The 27,129-nt window shown below is 46.6% G+C and overlaps 1 protein-coding gene across 1 annotated transcript in view; it reads left to right on the top strand.

The window, feature by feature from the left end:
* LOC142922643 (clustered mitochondria protein homolog) overlaps positions 1 to 27,129 on the top strand; it is a 73,988-nt gene that overhangs the window by 28,407 nt on the left and 18,452 nt on the right. Inside the window, exon 9 of the mRNA XM_076063464.1 lies at positions 21,341 to 21,466. Within this exon, the coding sequence (XP_075919579.1) occupies positions 21,341 to 21,466 (126 nt within the window). The remainder of the gene's footprint in view (positions 1 to 21,340; positions 21,467 to 27,129) is intronic.

Genomic DNA, 27,129 nt, shown 5'->3' on the forward strand with positions numbered 1-27,129 from the left:
CACACACACACAGTACACACACACAGTACACACACACACAGTACACACACAGTACACACACAGTACACACACACAGTACACACACAGTACACACACAGTACACACACACACAGTACACACACAGTACACACAGTACACACAGTACACACACACAGTACACAGTACACACACAGTACACACACACAGTACATACACAGTACACACACACAGTACACACAGTACACACACAGTACACACACACACAGTATACACACACACAGTACACACAGTACACACACACAGTACACACACAGTACACACACACAGTACACACACAGTACACACACAGTACACACACACAGTACACACACAGTACACACACACAGTACACACACAGTACACACACAGTACACACACACAGTACACACACAGTACACACACACAGTACACACAGTACACACACACACAGTATACACACACACAGTACACACACACACAGTACACACAGTACACACACACAGTACACACACACAGTACACACACACAGTACACACACAGTACACACACACAGTACACACACAGTACACACAGTACACACACAGTACACACAGTACACACACACAGTACACACACAGCACACACACACACAGAACACACACACACAGTACACACACAGTACACACACAGTACACACACACAGTACACACACACAGTACACACACAGTACACACACAGTACACACACACAGTACACACACAGTACACACACAGTACACACACACAGTACACACACAGTACACACACAGTACACACAAACACACAGTACACACAGTACACACACAGCACACACACACAGTACACACACAGTACACACACGCAGTACACACACAGTACACACAGTACATACACAGCACACACACAGTACACACACAGTACACACACAGTACACACAGTACACACACACAGACACACAGTACACACACAGCACACACACACAGTACACACACAGTACACACACGCAGTACACACAGTACACACACAGTACACACACACACAGTACACACACAGAGTGTACACACCCAGTACACACAGTACACACAGCACACACACAGTACACACACAGTACACACAGTACACACACACACACAGTACACACACAGTACACACACACAGACAGTACACACACAGTACACACACACAGTACACACACAGTACACACACACAGTACACACACAGTACACACACACAGTACACACACACACAGTACACACACAGTACACACACACACAGTACACACAGTACACACACACAGTACACACACACAGTACACACACACAGTACACACACACAGTACACACAGTACACACACAGTACACACAGTACACACACACAGTACACTCACAGTACACACACACAGTACACACACACAGTACACACAGTACACACACACAGTACACACACACAGTACACACACACACAGTACACACACAGCACACACACACACACACACAGAACACACACACAGTACACACACAGTACACACACACAGTACACACACACAGTACACACACACAGTACACACACAGTACACACACACAGTACACATACACAGTACACACAGTACACACACACAGTACACACAGTACACACACCCACAGTACACACACAGTACACACACAGTACACACACACACAGTACACACACAGTACACACACAGTACACACACACAGTACACACACAGTACACACACACACAGTACACACACACACAGTACACACACAGTACACACACACAGTACACACACAGTACACACACAGTACACACACACACAGTACACACACAGTACACACAGTACACACACACAGTACACAGTACACACACAGTACACACACACACAGTACATACACAGTACACACATACAGTACACACACAGTACACACACACACAGTATACACACACACAGTACACACAGTACACACACAGTACACACACACAGTACACACACAGTACACACACACAGTACACACACAGTACACACACACACAGTACACACATACAGTACACACACACAGTACTCACAGTACACACACAGTACACACACACAGTACACACACACAGTACACACACAGTACACACACAGTACACACACACACAGTACACACAGTACACACACACAGTACACACACAGTACACACACACAGTACACACACACAGTACACACAGTACACACACACAGTACACACACACAGTACACACAGTACACACACACAGTACACACACACAGTACACACAGCACACACACACAGTACACACACAGTACACACACACAGTACACACAGTACACACACAGTACACACACACAGTACACACACAGCACACACACACACACAGAACACACACACAGTACACACACAGTACACACACAGTACACACAAACACACAGTACACACACAGTACACACACAGCACACACAAACACACAGTACACACACAGAGTACACACACAGCACACACACACAGTACACACACACAGTACACACAGTACACACACAGTACACACAAACACACAGTACACACACAGCACACACAAACACACAGTACACACACACAGTACACACACACAGTACACACAGTACACACACAGTACACACACACAGTACACACACACAGTACACACACACAGTACACACACACACAGTACACACACAGTACACACACAGTACACACACACAGTACACACACAGTACACATACACAGTACACACAGTACACACACACAGTATACACACACACAGTACACACACACAGTACACACAGTACACACACACAGTACACACACACAGTACACACAGTACACACACACAGTACACACACACAGTACACACACACAGTACACACACAGTACACACACACAGTACACACAGTACACACACAGTACACACACAGTACACACACAGCACACACACACACAGAACACACACACACTACACACACAGTACACACACAGTACACAAAAACACACAGTACACACACACAGTACACACACAGCACACACAAACACACAGTACACACACAGAGTACACACACAGCACACACACACAGTACACACACACAGTACACACACGGTACACACACAGTACACACACAGCACACACACACAGTACACACACAGTACACACACGCAGTACACACACAGTACACACAGTACACACACAGCACACACACAGTACACACACAGTACACACAGTACACACACAGCACACACACACAGTACACACACAGTACACACACACAGTACACACAGTACACACACAGTACACACACAGTACACACAAACACACAGTACACACACAGCACACACAAACACACAGTACACACACACAGTACACACACAGTACACACAGTACACACACAGTACACACACACAGTACACACACAGTACACACACACAGTACACACACAGTACACACACACAGTACACACACACACAGTACACACAGTGCACACACACAGTACACACACAGTACACACACACAGTACACACACACAGTACACACACACAGTACACACAGTACACACACACAGTACACACACACAGTACACACACAGTACACACAAACACACAGTACACACACAGTACACACAGTACACACACAGCACACACACAGTACACACACAGTACACACACGCAGTACACACATAGTACACACAGTACACACACAGCACACACACAGTACACACACAGTACACACACAGTACACACAGTACACACAGCACACACACAGTACACACACAGTACACACAGTACACACACACACACACAGTACACACACAGTACACACACACACACAGTACACACACAGTACACACACACAGTACACACACAGTACACACACAGTACACACACAGTACACACACAGTACACACACAGTACACACACACAGTACACACAGTACACACACACAGTACACACACACAGTACACACACACAGTACACACAGTACACACACACAGTACACACAGTACACACACACAGTACACTCACAGTACACACACACAGTACACACACACAGTACACACAGTACACACACACAGTACACACACACAGTACACACACAGTACACACACAGCACACACACACACAGAACACACACACAGTACACACACAGTACACACACACAGTACACACACACAGTACACACACACAGTACACACACAGTACACACACACAGTACACATACACAGTACACACAGTACACACAGTACACACACACAGTACACACAGTACACACACCCACAGTACATACACAGTACACACACAGTATACACACACACAGTACACACACAGTATACACACACAGTACACACACAGTACACACACACACAGTACACACACAGTACACACACACAGTACACACACAGTACACACACAGTACACACACACACAGTACACACACAGTACACACAGTACACACACAGTACACAGTACACACACAGTACACACACACACACAGTACATACACAGTACACACATACAGTACACACACAGTACACACACACACAGTATACACACACACAGTACACACACACACAGTACATACACAGTACACACATACAGTACACACACAGTACACACACACACAGTATACACACACAGTACACACAGTACACACACAGTACACACACACAGTACACACACAGTACACACAGTACACACACAGTACACACACACACAGTACACACATACAGTACACACACACAGTACACACAGTACACACACAGTACACACACACAGTACACACACACAGTACACACACATTACACACACAGTACACACACACACAGTACACACACAGTACACACACACAGTACACACACAGTACACACACACAGTACACACACACAGTACACACAGTACACACACACAGTACACACACAGTACACACAGTACACACACACAGTACACACACACAGTACACACAGCACACACACAGTACACACACAGTACACACAGTACACACACACAGTACACACAGTACACACACAGTACACACACACAGTACACACACAGCACACACACACACACAGAACACACACACAGTACACACACAGTACACACACAGTACACACAAACACACAGTACACACACAGCACACACAAACACACAGTACACACACAGAGTACACACACAGCACACACACACAGTACACACACACAGTAAACACACAGTACACACAGTACACACACAGTACACACAAACACACAGTACACACACAGCACACACAAACACACAGTACACACACACAGTATGCACACACAGTACACACAGTACACACACAGTACACACACACAGTACACACACACAGTACACACACACAGTACACACACACAGTACACACACAGTACACACACAGTACACACACACAGTACACACACAGTACACACACACAGTACACACAGTACACACACACAGTATACACACACAGTACACACACACAGTACACACAGTACACACACACAGTACACACACAGTACACACACACAGTACACACACAGTACACAAACACAGTACACACACACACAGTACACACAGTACACACACACAGTACACACACAGTACACACACAGTACACACACATAGTACACACACACACAGTACACACACAGTACACACACACAGTACACACACACAGTACACACACACAGTACACACACACAGTACACACACAGTACACACACACAGTACACACACAGTACACACACACAGTACACACACAGTACACACACACAGTACACACACACACAGTACACACAGTACACACACACAGTACACACACAGTACACACACAGTACACACACATAGTACACACACACACAGTACACACACAGTACACACACACAGTACACACACACAGTACACACACACAGTACACACACACAGTACACACAGTACACACACAGTACACACAGTACACACACAGTACACACACACAGTACACACACAGCACACACACACACAGTACACACACAGTACACACAGTACACACACAGTACACACAAACACACAGTACACACACACAGTACACACACAGTACACACACACAGTACACACACACAGTAAACACACAGTACACACAGTACACACACAGTACACACAAACACACAGTACACACACAGTACACACACAGTACACATACACAGTACACACAGTACACACACACAGTACACACACAGTACACACACAGTACACACACACAGACACACAGTTCACACACAGTACACACACACAGTACACGCACACAGTACACACACACACAGTACACACACACAGTACACACACACACAGTACACACACACACACACAGTACACACACAGTAAACACACACAGTACACACACAGTACACACACAGTACACACACACAGTACACACAGTACACACACACAGTACACACACAGTACACACACAGCACACACACAGTACACACAGTACACACAAACAGTACACACACAGTACACACACACAGTTCACACACAGTACACACACAGTACACACACACACAGTACACACACAGCAAACACACACAGTACACACACAGTACACACACACAGTACACACACACAGTACACACACACAGTACACACAGTACACACACACAGTACACACACACAGTACACACAGTACACACACACAGACACACAGTACACACACAGCACACACACACAGTACACACACAGTACACACACGCAGTACACACAGTACACACACAGTACACACACACACAGTACACACACACAGTACACACACCCAGTACACACAGTACACACAGCACACACACAGTACACACACAGTACACACAGTACACACACACACACAGTACACACACAGTACACACACACACACAGTACACACACAGTACACACACAGTACACACACAGTACACACACAGTACACACACACAGTACACACACACACAGTACACACACAGTACACACACAGTACACACACACAGTACACACACAGTACACACAGTACACACACACAGTACACACACACAGTACACACACACTACACACAGTACACACACACAGTACACACAGTACACACACACAGTACACTCACAGTACACACACACAGTACACACACACAGTACACACAGTACACACACACAGTACACACACACAGTACACACACAGTACACACACAGCACACACACACACAGAACACACACACAGTACACACACAGTACACACACACAGTACACACACACAGTACACACACAGTACACACACACAGTACACATACACAGTACACACGGTACACACAGTACACACACACAGTACACACAGTACACACACACACAGTACACACACAGTACACACACAGTATACACACACACAGTACACACAGTACACACACAGTATACACACACAGTACACACACAGTACACACACACACAGTACACACACAGTACACACAGTACACACACAGTACACACACACAGTACACACACAGTACACACACAGTACACACACACACAGTACACACACAGTACACACAGTACACACACAGTACACAGTACACACACAGTACACACACACACAGTACATACACAGTACACACATACAGTACACACACAGTACACACACACACAGTATACACACACACAGTACACACACACACAGTACATACACAGTACACACATACAGTACACACACAGTACACACACACACAGTATACACACACAGTACACACAGTACACACACAGTACACACACACAGTACACACACAGTACACACACACAGTACACACAGTACACACACAGTACACACACACACAGTACACACATACAGTACACACACACAGTACACACAGTACACACACAGTACACACACACAGTACACACACACAGTACACACACATTACACACACAGTACACACACACACAGTACACACACAGTACACACACACAGTACACACACAGTACACACACACAGTACACACACACAGTACACACAGTACACACACACAGTACACACACAGTACACACAGTACACACACACAGTACACACACACAGTACACACACACAGTACACACAGCACACACACAGTACACACACAGTACACACAGTACACACACACAGTACACACAGTACACACACAGTACACACACACAGTACACACACAGCACACACACACACAGAACACACATACAGTACACACACAGTACACACACAGTACACACAAACACACAGTACACACAGCACACACAAACACACAGTACACACACAGAGTACACACACAGCACACACACACAGTACACACACACAGTAAACACACAGTACACACAGTACACACACAGTACACACAAACACACAGTACACACACAGCACACACAAACACACAGTACACACACACAGTACACACACACAGTACACACAGTACACACACAGTACACACACACAGTACACACACACAGTACACACACACAGTACACACACAGTACACACACAGTACACACACACAGTACACACACAGTACACACACACAGTACACACAGTACACACACACAGTATACACACACACAGTACACACACACAGTACACACAGTACACACACACAGTACACACACACAGTACACACACAGTACACACACACAGTACACACACAGTACACAAACACAGTACACACACACACAGTACACACAGTACACACACACAGTACACACACAGTACACACACAGTACACACACATAGTACACACACACACAGTACACACACAGTACACACACACAGTACACACACACAGTACACACACACAGTACACACACACAGTACACACAGTACACACACAGTACACACACACAGTACACACACAGTACACACACACAGTACACACACAGTACACACACACAGTACACACACACACAGTACACACAGTACACACACACAGTACACACACAGTACACACACATAGTACACACACACACAGTACACACACAGTACACACACAGTACACACACACAGTACACACACACAGTGCACACACACAGTACACACAGTACACACACAGTACACACAGTACACACACAGTACACACACACAGTACACACACAGCACACACACACACAGTACACACACAGTACACACAGTACACACACAGTACACACAAACACACAGTACACACACACAGTACACACACAGTACACACACACAGTACACACACACAGTAAACACACAGTACACACAGTACACACACAGTACACACAAACACACAGTACACACACAGTACACACACAGTACACATACACAGTACACACAGTACACACACACACAGTACACACACAGTACACACACAGTACACACACAGCACACACACACAGACACACAGTTCACACACAGTACACACACACAGTACACGCACACAGTACACACACACACAGTACACACACACAGTACACACACACACAGTACACACACACACACACAGTACACACACAGTAAACACACACAGTACACACACAGTACACACACACAGTACACACAGTACACACACACAGTACACACACAGTACACACACAGCACACACACAGTACACACAGTACACACAAACAGTACACACACAGTACACACACACAGTACACACACAGTACACACACACAGTACACACACACAGTACACACACACAGTACACACAGTACACACACACAGTACACACACACAGTACACACAGTACACACACACAGTGCACACACAGTACACACACAGTACACACACACAGTACACACACAGTACACACACAGTACACACACACAGTACACACACAGTACACACACAGTACACACACACAGTACACACACACAGTACACACAGTACACACACACAGTACACACACAGTACACACACAGTACACACACATAGTACACACACACACAGTACACACACAGTACACACACAGTACACACACACAGTACACACACACAGTACACACAGTACACACACACAGTACACACACACAGTACACACAGTACACACACAGTACACACACAGTACACACACACAGTACACACACAGCACACACACACACAGTACACACACAGTACACACACAGTACACACAAACACACAGTACACACACACAGTAAACACACAGTACACACAGTACACACACAGTACACACAAACACACAGTACACACACAGTACACACACACAGTACACATACACAGTACACACAGTACACACACACAGTACACACACAGTACACACACAGCACACACACACAGACACACAGTTCACACACAGTCCACACACACAGTACACGCACACAGTACACACACACACAGTACACACACACAGTACACACACACACAGTACACACACACACACACAGTACACACACAGTAAACACACACAGTACACACACAGTACACACACAGTACACACACACAGTACACACAGTACACACACACAGTACACACACAGCACACACACAGTACACACAGTACACACAAACAGTACACACACAGTACACACACACAGTTCACACACAGTACACACACAGTACACACACACACACACAGTACACACACAGCAAACACACACAGTACACACACAGTACACACACACAGTACACACACACAGTACACACACACAGTACACACAGTACACACACACAGTACACACACACAGTACACACAGTACACACACACAGTACACACACAGTACACACACACAGTACACACAAACAGTACACAAACAGCACACACACACAGTACACACACAGTACACACACAGTACACACACAGTACACACAGTACACACACAGTACACACACAGTACACACACATTACACACAGTACACAAACAGCACACACACACAGACACACAGTACACACACAGTACACACACAGTACACACACAGTACACACAGTACACACACACAGTACACACACAGTACACACATACACAGTACACACACAGTACACACAGCACACACACACACTTCACACACAGCACACACACAGCACACACACACACTTCACACACAGTACACACACAGCACACACACACAGTATACACAGTACACACACAGTATACACACAGTGCACACAAAGTACACACACAGCACACACACACAGTACACACACAGTACACACACAGTACACACACACAGTACACACACAGTACACACACACAGTACACACACACACAGTACACACACACACAGTACACACACATCACACACAAACACACAGTACACACACACAGTACACACACAGTACACACACACACACACAGTACACACACAGTACACACACAGCACACACACAGCACACACACGGTACACACACGGTACACACACAGTACACACACAGTACACACACATTACACACAGTACACACACACACAGTACACACACACACACACACAGTACACACAAACAGTACACAAACAGTACACACAGTACACACACACACAGTACACACACACACACAAACAGTACACACAGTACACACAAACAGTACACACACAGTACACACACACAGTACACACACAGTACACACACACAGTACACACACACAGTACACACAGTACACACACACACAGTGCACACACACACAGTACACACACACAGTACACACACACAGTACACACAGCACACACACAGTACACACAGTACACACACACAGTACACACAGTACACACACACAGTACACACACAGTACACACACACAGTACACACACAATACACACACACAGTACACACACACAGTACACACGGTACACACACACAGTACACACACAGTACACACAGTACACACAGTACACACACAGTACACACACACAGTACACACAGTACACACACACAGTACACACACACAGTACACACAGTACACACAGTGTGTGTGTACTGTGTGTACTGTGTGTGTGTACTGTGTGTGTGTACCGTGTGTACTGTGTGTACCGTGTGTACTGTGTGTGTGTACTGTGTGTGTGTACTGTGTGTACTGTGTGTGTACTGTGTGTGTGTACCGTGTGTACTGTGTGTACCGTGTGTACTGTGTGTACCGTGTGTACTGTGTGTGTGTACTGTGTGTGTGTACTGTGTGTACTGTGTGTGTACTGTGTGTAGGTACACCTGTCACTGTACTGCGTGAGTACAGGACACTATGGTGATGCACTACGTCTACTGTACCGTGTGTACTGTGTGTGTGTACTGTGTGTGTACTGTGTGTGTGTACTGTGTGTGTACTGTGTGTGTACTGTGTGTGTATTGTGTGTACTCTGTGTGTACTTTGTGTACTGTGTACTGTGTGTGTGTACTGTGTGTGTACTGTGTGTGTACTGTGTGTACTGTGTGTGTACTGTGTGTACTGTGTGTAGGTACACCTGTCACTGTACTGCGTGAGTACGGGACACTATGGTGATGCACTACGTCTACTGTACCGTGTGTACTGTGTGTGTACTGTGTGTGTGTGTACTGTGTGTACTGTGTGTGTATCACTGTGTATACTGTGTGTACTGTGTGTGTGTACTGTGTGTGTATCACTGTGTGTACTGTGTGTGTGTAGGTGCACCTGTCACTGTACTGTGTGAGTACGGGACACTATGGTGATGCACTACGTCTACTGTACCGTGTGTACTGTGTGTACTGTGTGTGTACTGTGTGTGTACTGTGTGTGTGTGTACTGTGTGTACTGTGTGTGTACTGTGTGTACTGTGTGTGTAGGTACACCTGTCACTGTACTGCGTGAGTACGGGACACTATGGTGATGCACTACGTCTACTGTACCGTGTGTACTGTGTGTACTGTGTGTGTGTACTGTGTGTAGGTACACCTGTCACTGTACTGTGTGAGTACGGGACACTATGGTGATGCACTACGTCTACTGTACCGTGTGTACTGTGTGTGTGTACTGTGTGTGTACTGTGTGTGTACTGTGTGTACTGTGTGTAGGTACACCTGTCAGTGTACTGCGTGAGTACGGGACACTATGGTGATGCACTACGTCTACTGTACCATGTGTACTGTGTGTGTACTGTGTGTACTGTGTGTGTACTGTGTATACTGTGTGTGTACTGTGTGTACTGTGTGTGTGTAGGTACACCTGTCACTGTACTGCGTGAGTACGGGACACTATGGTGATGCACTACGTCTACTGTACCGTGTGTACCGTGTGTACTGTGTGTGTACTGTGTGTGTACTGTGTGTGTACTGTGTGTACTGTGTGTGTACTGTGTGTGTACTGTGTGTACTGTGTGTGTACTGTGTGTGTGTACTGTGTGTGTGTACTGTGTGTGTACTGTGTGTGTACTGTGTGTACTGTGTGTGTGTGTGTACTGTGTGTGTACTGTGTGTAGGTACACCTGTCACTGTACTGCGTGAGTACGGGACACTATGGTGATGCACTACGTCTACTGTACCGTGTGTACTGTGTGTGTACTGTGTGTGTACTGTGTGTACTGTGTGTGTACTGTGTGTAGGTACACCTGTCACTGTACTGCGTGAGTACGGGACACTGTGGTGATGCACTACGTCTACTGTACCGTGTGTACTGTGTGTACTGTGTGTGTGTACTGTGTGTGTACTGTGTTTACCAGGTACACCTGTCACTGTACTGCGTGAGTACAGGACACTATGGTGATGCACTACGTCTACTGTACCGTGTGTACTGTGTGTGTACTGTGTGTGTGTACTGTGTGTACTGTGTTTACCAGGTACACCTGTCAGTGTACTGCGTGAGTACGGGACACTATGGTGATGCACTACGTCTACTGTACCGTGTGTACTGTGTGTACTGTGTGTGTGTACTGTGTGTGTGTGTGTACTGTGTGTGTGTAGGTACACCTGTCACTGTACTGTGTGAGTACGGGACACTATGGTGGTGCACTATGTCTACTGTACCGTGTGTACTGTGTGTGTGTACTGTGTGTGTACTGTGTGTGTACTGTGTGTGTGTACTGTGTGTGTGTACTGTGTGTAGGTACACCTGTCACTGTACTGCGTGAGTACGGGACACTATGGTGATGCACTACGTCTACTGTACCGTGTGTACTGTGTGTGTACTGTGTGTACTGTGTGTGTACTGTGTGTGTACTGTGTGTACTGTGTTTACCAGGTACACCTGTCACTGTACTGCGTGAGTACGGGACACTATGGTGATGCACTACGTCTACTGTACCGTGTGTACCGTGTGTACTGTGTGTGTGTTCTGTGTGTGTGTACTGTGTGTACTGTGTGTGTGTAGGTACACCTGTCACTGTACTGCGTGAGTACGGGACACTATGGTGATGCACTACGTCTACTGTACCGTGTGTACTGTGTGTGTGTACTGTGTGTACTGTGTGTGTACTGTGTGTAGGTACACCTGTCACTGTACTGCGTGAGTACGGGACACTATGGTGATGCACTACGTCTACTGTACCGTGTGTACTGTGTGTACTGTGTGTGTACTGTGTGTAGGTACACCTGTCACTGTACTGCGTGAGTACGGGACACTATGGTGATGCACTACGTCTACTGTACCGTGTGTACTGTGTGTGTGTACTGTGTGTGTACTGTGTGTGTGTACTGTGTGTAGGTTCACCTATCACTGTACTGCGTGAGTACGGGACACTATGGTGATGCACTACGTCTACTGTACCGTGTGTACTGTGTGTGTACTGTGTGTGTACTGTGTGTGTGTACTGTGTGTGTGTAGCTACACCTGTCACTGTACTGCGTGAGTACGGGACACTATGGTGATGCACTACGTCTACTGTACCGTGTGTACTGTGTGTACTGTGTGTGTGTAGGTACACCTGTCACTGTACTGCGTGAGTACGGGACACTATGGTGATGCACTACGTCTACTGTACCGTGTGTACTGTGTGTACTGTGTGTATCACTGTGTGTGTACTTTGTGTGTACTGTGTGTGTACTGTGTGTAGGTACACCTGTCACTGTACTGCGTGAGTACGGGACACTATGGTGATGCACTACGTCTACTGTACCGTGTGTACTGTGTGTACTGTGTGTGTACTGTGTGTACTGTGTGTACTGTGTGTGTGTACTGTGTGTATCACTGTGTGTGTACTGTGTGTGTACTGTGTGTGTACTGTGTGTACTGTGTGTGTGTAGGTACACCTGTCACTGTACTGCGTGAGTACGGGACACTATGGTGATGCACTACGTCTACTGTACCGTGTGTACTGTGTGTACTGTGTGTGTGTACTGTGTGTGTACTGTATTTACCAGGTACACCTGTCACTGTACTGCGTGAGTACGGGACACTATGGTGATGCACTACGTCTACTGTACCGTGTGTACTGTGTGTGTGTACTGTGTGTACTGTGTGTGTACTGTGTGTGTGTAGGTACACCTGTCACTGTACTGCGTGAGTACGGGACACTATGGTGATGCACTACGTCTACTGTACCGTGTGTACTGTGTGTGTACTGTGTGTGTACTGTGTGTGTGTACTGTGTGTGTACTGTGTGTGTGTAGGTACACCTGTCACTGTACTGCGTGAGTACGGGACACTATGGTGATGCACTACGTCTACTGTACCGTGTGTACTGTGTGTGTGTACTGTGTGTGTACTGTGTGTGTGTACTGTGTGTGTGTACTGTGTGTAGGTACACCTGTCACTACTGCGTGAGTACGGGACACTATGGTGATGCACTACGTCTACTGTACCGTGTGTACCGTGTGTACTGTGTGTGTGTACTGTGTGTGTGTACTGTGTGTAGGTACACCTGTCACTGTACTGCGTGAGTACGGGACACTATGGTGATGCACTACGTCTACTGTACCGTGTGTACTGTGTGTACTGTGTGTGTGTAGGTACACCTGTCACTGTACTGCGTGAGTACGGGACACTGTGGTGATCCACTACGTTTACTGTACCATGTGTACTGTGTGTACTGTGTGTGTGTACTGTGTGTGTGTAGGTACACCTCTCACTGTACTGCGTGAGTACGGGACACTATGGTGATGCACTACGTCTACTGTACTGTGTGTACTGTGTGTACTGTGTTTACCAGGTACACCTGTCACTGTACTGCGTGAGTACGGGACACTATGGTGATGCACTACGTCTACTGTACCGTGTGTACTGTGTGTGTACTGTGTGTACTGTGTGTGTGTACTGTGTGTATCACTGTGTGTACTGTGTGTGTACTGTGTGTGTGTAGGTACACCTGTCACTGTACTGCGTGAGTACGGGACACTATGGTGATGCACTACGTCTACTGTACCGTGTGTACTGTGTGTGTACTGTGTGTGTACTGTGTGTGTGTACTGTGTGTAGGTACACCTGTCACTGTACTGCGTGAGTACGGGACACTATGGTGATGCACTACGTCTACTGTACCGTGTGTACTGTGTGTACTGTGTGTATCACTGTGTGTGTACTGTGTGTGTGTAGGTACACCTGTCACTGTACTGCGTGAGTACGGGACACTATGGTGATGCACTACGTCTACTGTACCGTGTGTACTGTGTGTATCACTGTGTGTGTACTGTGTGTGTGTAGGTACACCTGTCACTGTACTGCGTGAGTACAGGACACTATGGTGATGCACTACGTCTACTGTACCGTGTGTACTGTGTGTGTATACTGTGTGTACTGTGTGTAGGTACACCTGTCACTGTACTGCGTGAGTACGGGACACTATGGTGATGCACTACGTCTACTGTACCGTGTGTACTGTGTGTACTGTGTGTGTGTACTGTGTGTGTACTGTGTGTACTGTGTGTGTACTGTGTGTGTACTGTGTGTATACTGTGTGTGTACTGTGTGTGTGTACTGTGTGTGTACTGTGTGTGTGTGTACTGTGTGTAGGTACACCTGTCACTGTACTGCGTGAGTACGGGACACTATGGTGATGCACTATGTCTACTGTACCGTGTGTACTGTGTGTGTACTGTGTGTGTACTGTGTGTAGGTACACCTGTCACTGTACTGCGTGAGTACGGGACACTATGGTGATGCACTACGTCTACTGTACCGTGTGTACTGTGTGTGTACTGTGTGTATCACTGTGTGTGTGTACTGTGTGTGTGTACTGTGTGTAGGTACACCTGTCACTGTACTGCGTGAGTACGGGACACTATGGTGATGCACTACGTCTACTGTACCGTGTGTACTGTGTGTACTGTGTGAGTACTGTGTGTACTGTGTGTGTACTGTGTGTAGGTACACCTGTCACTGTACTGCGTGAGTACGGGACACTATGGTGATGCACTACGTCTACTGTACCGTGTGTACTGTGTGTACTGTGTGTGTACTGTGTGTACTGTGTGTGTACTGTGTGTAGGTACACCTGTCACTGTACTGCGTGAGTACGGGACACTATGGTGATGCACTACGTCTACTGTACCGTGTGTACTGTGTGTGTACTGTGTGTGTGTATACTGTGTGTGTGTACTGTGTGTACTGTGTGTGTAGGTACACCTGTCACTGTACTGCGTGAGTACGGGACACTATGGTGATGCACTACGTCTACTGTACCGTGTGTACTGTGTGTGTACTGTGTGTATCACTGTGTGTGTACTGTGTTTACCAGGTACACCTGTCACTGTACTGCGTGAGTACGGGACACTATGGTGATGCACTATGTCTACTGTACCGTGTGTACTGTGTGTGTACTGTGTGTGTGTACTGTGTGTGTGTACTGTGTGTGTACTGTGTGTGTGTAGGTACACCTGTCACTGTACTGCGTGAGTACGGGACACTATGGTGATGCACTACGTCTACTGTACCGTGTGTACTGTGTGTGTACTGTGTGTATCACTGTGTGTGTGTACTGTGTGTGTGTACTGTGTGTAGGTACACCTGTCACTGTACTGCGTGAGTACGGGACACTATGGTGATGCACTACGTCTACTGTACCGTGTGTACTGTGTGTACTGTGTGAGTACTGTGTGTACTGTGTGTGTACTGTGTGTAGGTACACCTGTCACTGTACTGCGTGAGTACGGGACACTATGGTGATGCACTACGTCTACTGTACCGTGTGTACTGTGTGTACTGTGTGTGTACTGTGTGTACTGTGTGTGTACTGTGTGTAGGTACACCTGTCACTGTACTGCGTGAGTACGGGACACTATGGTGATGCACTACGTCTACTGTACCGTGTGTACTGTGTGTGTACTGTGTGTGTGTACTGTGTGTACTGTGTGTGTAGGTACACCTGTCACTGTACTGCGTGAGTACGGGACACTATGGTGATGCACTACGTCTACTGTACCGTGTGTACTGTGTGTGTACTGTGTGTATCACTGTGTGTGTACTGTGTTTACAAGGTACACCTGTCACTGTACTGCGTGAGTACGGGACACTATGGTGATGCACTATGTCTACTGTACCGTGTGTACTGTGTGTGTACTGTGTGTGTGTACTGTGTGTGTACTGTGTGTGTGTAGGTACACCTGTCACTGTACTGCGTGAGTACGGGACACTATGGTGATGCACTACGTCTACTGTACCGTGTGTACTGTGTGTACTGTGTGTGTACTGTGTGTACTGTGTGTGTACTGTGTGTAGGTACACCTGTCACTGTACTGCGTGAGTACGGGACACTATGGTGATGCACTACGTCTACTGTACCGTGTGTACTGTGTGTGTACTGTGTGTGTGTACTGTGTGTACTGTGTGTGTAGGTACACCTGTCACTGTACTGCGTGAGTACGGGACATTATGGTGATGCACTACGTCTACTGTACCGTGTGTACTGTGTGTGTACTGTGTGTATCACTGTGTGTGTACTGTGTTTACCAGGTACACCTGTCACTGTACTGCGTGAGTACGGGACACTATGGTGATGCACTATGTCTACTGTACCGTGTGTACTGTGTGTGTACTGTGTGTGTGTACTGTGTGTGTGTACTGTGTGTGTGTACTGTGTGTGTACTGTGTGTGTGTAGGTACACCTGTCACTGTACTGCGTGAGTACGGGACACTATGGTGATGCACTACGTCTACTGTACCGTGTGTACTGTGTGTGTACTGTGTGTGTGTACTGTGTGTGTCTGTGTACTGTGTGTGTGTAGGTACACCTGTCACTGTACTGCGTGAGTACGGGACACTATGGTGATGCACTACGTCTACTGTACCGTGTGTACTGTGTGTACTGTGTGTGTGTAGGTACACCTGTCACTGTACTGCGTGAGTACGGGACACTATGGTGATGCACTACGTCTACTGTACCGTGTGTACTGTGTGTGTGTACTGTGTGTGTGTAGGTACACCTGTCACTGTACTGCGTGAGTACGGGACACTATGGTGATGCACTACGTCTACTGTACCGTGTGTACTGTGTGTACTGTGTGTACTGTGTGTGTACTGTGTGTGTGTGTGTAGGTACACCTGTCACTGTACTGCGTGAGTACGGGACACTATGGTGATGCACTACATCTACTGTACCGTGTGTACTGTGTGTACTGTGTGTGTACTGTGTGTGTACTGTGTGTGTGTGTGTAGGTACACCTGTCACTGTACTGCGTGAGTACGGGACACTATGGTGATGCACTACGTCTACTGTACCGTGTGTACTGTGTGTGTGTGTAGGTACACCTGTCACTGTACTGCGTGAGTACGGGACACTATGGTGATGCACTACGTCTACTGTACCGTGTGTACTGTGTGTACTGTGTGTGTACTGTGTGTGTACTGTGTGTACTGTGTGTGTGTAGGTACACCTGTCACTGTACTGCGTGAGTACGGGACACTATGGTGATGCACTACGTCTACTGTACCGTGTGTACTGTGTGTGTACTGTGTGTACTGTGTGTGTACTGTGTGTGTGTACTGTGTGTGTACTGTGTGTGTGTACTGTGTGTGTGTACTGTGTGTAGGTACACCTGTCACTGTACTGCGTGAGTACGGGACACTATGGTGATGCACTACGTCTACTGTACCGTGTGTACTGTGTGTGTACTGTGTGTACTGTGTGTGTACTGTGTGTGTGTACTGTGTGTACTGTGTGTGTACTGTGTGTGTGTGTACTGTGTGTGTGTAGGTACACCTGTCACTGTACTGCGTGAGTACGGGACACTATGGTGATGCACTACGTCTACTGTACCGTGTGTACTGTGTGTGTACTGTGTGTGTACTGTGTGTACTGTGTGTGTACTGTGTGTGTACTGTGTGTACTGTGTGTGTGTACTGTGTGTACTGTGTGTAGGTACACCTGTCACTGTACTGCGTGAGTACGGGACACTATGGTGATGCACTACGTCTACTGTACCGTGTGTACTGTGTGTGTGTACTGTGTGTGTGTGTAATGTGTGTGTGTACTGTGTGTGTGTGTACTGTGTGTACTGTGTGTAGGTACACCTGTCACTGTACTGCGTGAGTACGGGACACTATGGTGATGCACTACGTCTACTGTACCGTGTGTACTGTGTGTGTACTGTGTGTACTGTGTGTGTACTGTGTGTGTGTACTGTGTGTACTGTGTGTGTACTGTGTGTACTGTGTGTGTACTGTGTGTGTGTACTGTGTGTACTGTGTGTAGGTACACCTGTCACTGTACTGCGTGAGTACGGGACACTATGGTGATGCACTACGTCTACTGTACCGTGTGTACTGTGTGTGTGTACTGTGTGTGTGTGTAATGTGTGTGTGTACTGTGTGTGTGTGTACTGTGTGTACTGTGTGTAGGTACACCTGTCACTGTACTGCGTGAGTACGGGACACTATGGTGATGCACTACGTCTACTGTACCGTGTGTACTGTGTGTGTACTGTGTGTACTGTGTGTGTACTGTGTGTGTGTACTGTGTGTACTGTGTGTGTACTGTGTGTGTACTGTGTGTACTGTGTGTGTGTACTGTGTGTACTGTGTGTAGGTACACCTGTCACTGTACTGCGTGAGTACGGGACACTATGGTGATGCACTACGTCTACTGTACCGTGTGTACTGTGTGTGTGTACTGTGTGTGTGTGTAATGTGTGTGTGTACTGTGTGTGTGTGTACTGTGTGTACTGTGTGTAGGTACACCTGTCACTGTACTGCGTGAGTATGGGACACTATGGTGATGCACTACGTCTACTGTACCGTGTGTACTGTGTGTGTGTACTGTGTGTGTGTGTAATGTGTGTGTGTACTGTGTGTGTGTGTACTGTGTGTATCACTGTGTGTGTACTGTGTGTAGGTACACCTGTCACTGTACTGCGTGAGTACGGGACACTATGGTGATGCACTACGTCTACTGTACCGTGTGTACTGTGTGTGTACTGTGTGTGTGTACTGTGTGTACTGTGTGTGTGTAGGTACACCTGTCACTGTACTGCGTGAGTACGGGACACTATGGTGATGCACTACGTCTACTGTACCGTGTGTACTGTGTGTGTACTGTGTGTGTACTGTGTGTGTGTAGGTACACCTGTCACTGTACTGCGTGAGTACGGGACACTATGGTGATGCACTACGTCTACTGTACCGTGCTCGCTCCCTTCTCATCGTCGTCGCTGGCGAGGGCCATCCACACGGAGCCCTCATCGACGTGAGACTTACTACCACTAGTACCACCAGTACCACTACCACTAGTACCAGTACTACCACTACTAGTACCACTACTACTAGTACCACTACCACTAGTACTAGTACTACCACTACAGTACATCCACACGGAGCCCTCATCGACGTGAGACTTACTACTACTACTACCACTAGTACCACTACCACTAGTACTAGTACCACTACCACTAGTACTAGTACCACTACCACTAGTACTACCACTACTAGTACCACTATAGTACATGCACACGGAGCCCTCATCGACGTGAGACTTACTACCCCTACCACTAGTACTACTACCACTAGTACTACTAGTACCACTACTAGTACTAGTATCACTACCACTACCAGTACTACCACTACTACTACTACCAGTACCACTATAGTACATCCACACGGAGCCCTCATCGACGTGAGACTTACTACCACTAGTACCAGTACCACTAGTACCAGTACCACTAGTACTAGTATCACTACCACTAGTACTAGTATCACTACCACTACCACTACTAGTACTACCACTACAACTACTACTACCACTACTACTACCACTAGTACTAGTATCACTACCACTAGTACTAGTACTACTACCACTACTAGTACTACCACTACTACTACCACTACTAGTACATCCACACGGAGCCCTCATCGACGTGAGACTTACTACTACTAGTACCACTAGTACCAGTACTAGTAGTAGTACTACTAGTTCAACCACTACTAGTACCTCTACCAGTACCACTACTACCAGTACCACTGGTACCAGTACCACTACTAGTACCAGTACCACTAGTACCAGTACCACTACTAGTACCACTACCACTAGTACTAGTACTACTACTAGTACTAATACTACTACTAGTACTACCACTACTAGTACCAGTACCACTACCACTACCAGTACCACTACTACTAGTACCAATACCACTACCAGTACCACTACCAGTACCACTACTAGTACCAGTACTACCACTACTAGTACCAGTACTACCACTACTAGTACCAGTACCACTACTAGTACTACTAGTACCACTACTAGTACTACTACTACTAGTACCAGTACCACTACCACTACTAGTACTACCACTACCAGTACTAGTACCAGTACCACTACCAGTACCACTACTACTAGTACCAGTACCACTACCAGTACCACTACCACTACTAGTACTACCACTACTAGTACCAGTACCACTACTACTAGTACCACTACTAGTACCAGTACCACTACTAGTACCAGTACTAGTACCACTACTACTAGTACCACTACTAGTACCAGTACTACTACTAGTACCACTACCAGTACCACTACTAGTAGCAGTACCACTACTAGTACCACTACCAGTACTAGTACCACTACCAGTACCACTACTAGTACAACTACTACTACCAGTACCACTACTAGTACCACTACCAGTACTAGTACCACTACTAGTACCACTACCAGTACCACTACTAGTACAACTACCACTACCAGTACCACTACTAGTACCACTACCAGTACTAGTACTAGTACCACTACTAGTACCACTACTAGTACTACTACCACTACTAGTGCCAGTACCACTACTACTACCAGTACCACTACTACCAGTACCACTACTACTACTACCAGTACCACTACTACTACTACCACTACTACTACCACTACTAGTGTGTGTCTGTGTGTATCTGTGTGTGTGCGGTGTGTGTGTGTGTGTCTGTGTGTGTCTGTGTGTGTGTGTATCTGTGTGTGTGTGTGTCTGTGTGTGTGTGTCTGTGTGTGTCTGTGTGTGTCTGTGTGTGTGTGTCTGTGTGTGTGTGTATCTGTGTGTGTGTGTCTGTGTGTGTGTGTGTCTGTGTGTGTCTGTGTGTGTGTATCTGTGTGTGTCTGTGTGTGTGTGTGTGTCTGTGTGTGTGTCTATCTGTGTGTGTGTGTCTGTGTGTGTGTGTCTGTGTACAGGGTGTGTGTGCGGTGTGCGTGTATGTGTGTGTGTGTGTGCGGTGTGTGTGTACTGTGTGAGTTTGTGTATGAGTGTGTGTGTACTGTGTGTCTGTGTGTGTCTGTGTGTGTGTCTGTGTGTGTCTATGTGTGTACTGTGTGTGTACTGTGTGTGTGTGTGTACTGTGTGTCTGTGTGTGTCTGTGTGTGTCTGTGTGTGTACTGTGTGTGTACTGTGTGTATGAGTATGTGTACTGTATGTCTGTGTGTGTGTACTGTGTGTACTGTGTGTGAGTGTGTGTGTACTGTGTGTCTGTGTGTGTGTCTGTGTGTGTCTGTGTGTACTGTGTGTGTGTGTACTGTGTGTGAGTGTATGTGTGTGTGTCTGTGTGTGTGTACTGTGTGTACTGTGTGTGTGTCTGTGTGTGTCTGTGTGTGTCTGTGTGTGTGTACTGTGTGTGTGTGTACTGTGTGTACTGTGTGTCTGTGTGTGTGTACTGTGTGTACTGTGTGTCTGTGTGTGTGTGTACTGTGTGTGTCTGTGTGTGTGTGTGTATGTGTGTGTACTGTGTGTGAGTGTATGTGTGTGTGTCTGTGTGTGTGTACTGTGTGTACTGTGTGTATGTCTGTGTGTGTGTCTGTGTATGTCTGTGTGTGTGTCTGTGTGTGTGTTGTGTGTGTACTGTGTGTATGTCTGTGTGTGTGAGTGTATGTGTGTGTACTGTGTGTGTGTACTGTGTGTGAGTGTATGTGTACTGTGTGTGAGTGTATGTGTGTACTGTGTGTGTACTGTGTGTACTGTGTGTGTGTGCTTTGTGTACTGTGTGTGTGTACTGTGTGTACTGTGTCTACTGTGTGTGTATACTGTGTGTGTGTGTACTGTGTGTATGTCTGTGTGTGTGTGTCTGTGTATGTCTGTGTGTGTGTTGTGTGTGTACTGTGTGTATGTCTGTGTGTGAGTGTATGTGTGTGTACTGTGTGTGTACTGTGTGTACTGTGTGTGTGTACTGTGTGTCTGTGTGTGTGTACTGTGTGTGCTGTGTGTGTCTGTGTGTGTGTGTTGTGTGTGTACTGTGTGTGTCACTGTATGAGTGTGTGTGTACTGTGTGTGTGTGTCTGTGTGTGTGTTGTGTGTGTACTGTGTGTATGTCTGTGTGTGTGAGTGTATGTGTGTGTACTGTGTGTACTGTGAGTGTACTGTGTGTACTGTGTGTGTACTGTGTGAGGGTATGTGTGTGTGTCTATGTGTATGTGTGTACTGTATGTGTGTGTGTGTACTGTGTGTACTGTGTGTAGATGAACATCGGTGTGATTCTGCACACCGTGTGTCTGTGTGTACTGTGTGTATCTATGTGTGTACTGTGTGTGTACTGTATGTGTACTGTGTGTGTGTACTGTGTGTGTACTGTGTGTGTGTCTATGTGTGTGTGTGTGTACTGTGTGTGTACTGTGTGTACTGTATGTACTGTGTGTGTACTGTGTGTGTACTGTGTGTATCTATGTGTGTGTACTGTGTGTGAGTGTACTGTGTATGTACTGTTAGTGTACTGTGTGTGTGTGTACTGTGAGTGTACTGTGTGTACTGTATGTACTGTGTGTAGATGAACATCGGTGTGATTCTGCACGCCGTGCGTGTGTGTGTACTGTGTGTACTGTGTGTGTGTGTGTACTGTGTGTGTGTACTGTGTGTGTACTGTGTGTGTACTGTGTGTGTGTACTGTGTGTGTACTGTGTGTGTACTGTGTGTGTGTACTGTGTGTGTACTGTGTATGTACTGTGTGTGTGTACTGTGTGTGTACTGTGTGTGTACTGTGTGTGTGTACTGTGTGTGTGTACTGTGTGTGTACTGTGTATGTACTGTGTGTGTACTGTGAGTGTACTGTGTGTGTGTACTGTGTGTACTGTGTGTGTACTGTGTGTGTACTGTGTATACTGTGTGTGTACTGTGTATACTGTGTGTGTACTGTGAGTGTACTGTGTGTACTGTGAGTGTACTGTGTGTGTACTGTATGTGTGTACCGTGTGTAGATGAACATCGGTGTGATTCTGCATGCCGTGTGTGTGTGTACTGTATGTGTGTACTGTGTATACTGTGTGTGTACTGTGTGTGTACTGTGTGTGCTGTATGTATGTGTGTGTACTGTGTGTATGTGTGTGTACTGTGTGTACTGTATGTGTGTAGATGAACATCGGTGTGATTCTGCACGCCGTGTGTGTGTGTGTGTACTGTGTGTGTGTGTACTGTGTGTGTGTACTGTGTGTGTGTACTGTGTGTGTACTGTGTATGTGTGTGTACTGTATGTGTGTACTGTGTGTAGATGAACATCGGTGTGATTCTGCACGTCGTGGGTGTGTGTGTACTGTGTGTGTGTGTACTGTGTGTGTGTACTGTGTGTGTACTGTGAGTGTACTGTGTGTGTACTGTGTGTGTGTACTGTGTTTAGATGAACATCGGTGTGATTCTGCACGCCGTGTGTGTGTGTGTGTCACTCTGTGTGTACTGTGTGTGCTGTATGTATGTGTGTGTACTGTGTGTGTACTGTGAGTGTACTGTATGTACTGTATGTGTGTACTGTGTACTGTATGTACTGTATGTGTGTACTGTGTGTAGATGAACATCGGTGTGATTCTGCACGCCGTGGGTGTGTGTACTGTGTGTGTACTGTGTGTGTACTGTGTGAGTGTACTGTGTGTACTGTGTGTGTACTGTGTGTACTGTGTACTGTGTGTACTGTGTGTGTGTGTACTGTGTACTGTGTGTAGATGAACATCGGTGTGATTCTGCACGCCGTGGGTGTGTGTGTCACTGTGAGTGTACTGTGTGTGTGTACTTTGTGTACTGTGTGTGTGTGTACTGTGAGTGTACTGTGTGTACTGTGTGTGTACTGTATGTGTGTACTGTGTGTAGATGAACATTGGTGTGATTCTGCACGCCGTGGGTGTGTGTGTACTGTGTGTGTGTGTACTGTGTGTACTGTGTGTGTACTGTGTGTGTACTGTGTGTACTGTATGTATGTGTGTGTACTGTGTGTACTGTGTGTACTGTAAGTGTACTGTGTGTGTACCGTGTGTAGATGAACATCGGTGTGATTCTGCACGCCGTGGGTGTGTGTACTGTGTGTGTACTGTGTGTGTACTGTGTGAGTGTACTGTGAGTGTGTACTGTGTGTGTGTGTGTACTGTGTGTACTGTGTGTGTTTACCGTGTGTAGATGAACATCGGTGTGATTCTGCACGCTGTGGGTGTGTGTAATGTGTGAGTGTACTGTGTGTACTGTGTGTGTGTACTGTGTGTACTGTGTACTGTGTGTACTGTGTGTGTGTACTGTGTACTGTGTGTAGATGAACATCGGTGTGATTCTGCACGCCGTGGGTGTGTGTACTGTGTGTGTGTACTGTGTGTACTGTGTGTGTACTGTGTGTGTACTGTGTGTGTACTGTATGTGTGTAGATGAACATCGGTGTGATTCTGCACGCCGTGTGTGTGTGTGTGTCACTGTGAGTGTACTGTGTGTGTGTGTGCTGTATGTGTGTGTACTGTGTGTATGTGTGTGTACTGTATGTACTGTGTGTGTACTGTGTGTGTACTGTATGTGTGTAGATGAACATCAGTGTGATTCTGCACGCCGTGGGTGTGTGTACTGTGTGTGTGTACTGTGTGTACTGTGTGTACTGTGTGTGTACTGTGTGTGTACTGTATGTGTGTAGATGAACATCGGTGTGATTCTG

Source organism: Petromyzon marinus, unplaced genomic scaffold (assembly GCF_048934315.1).
Source record: "Petromyzon marinus isolate PM22_M1 ecotype Great Lakes invasive population unplaced genomic scaffold, UKy_Petmar_22M1.pri1.0 PM_Scaffold_131, whole genome shotgun sequence".
In the NCBI taxonomy this organism is placed as follows: domain Eukaryota; kingdom Metazoa; phylum Chordata; class Hyperoartia; order Petromyzontiformes; family Petromyzontidae; genus Petromyzon; species Petromyzon marinus.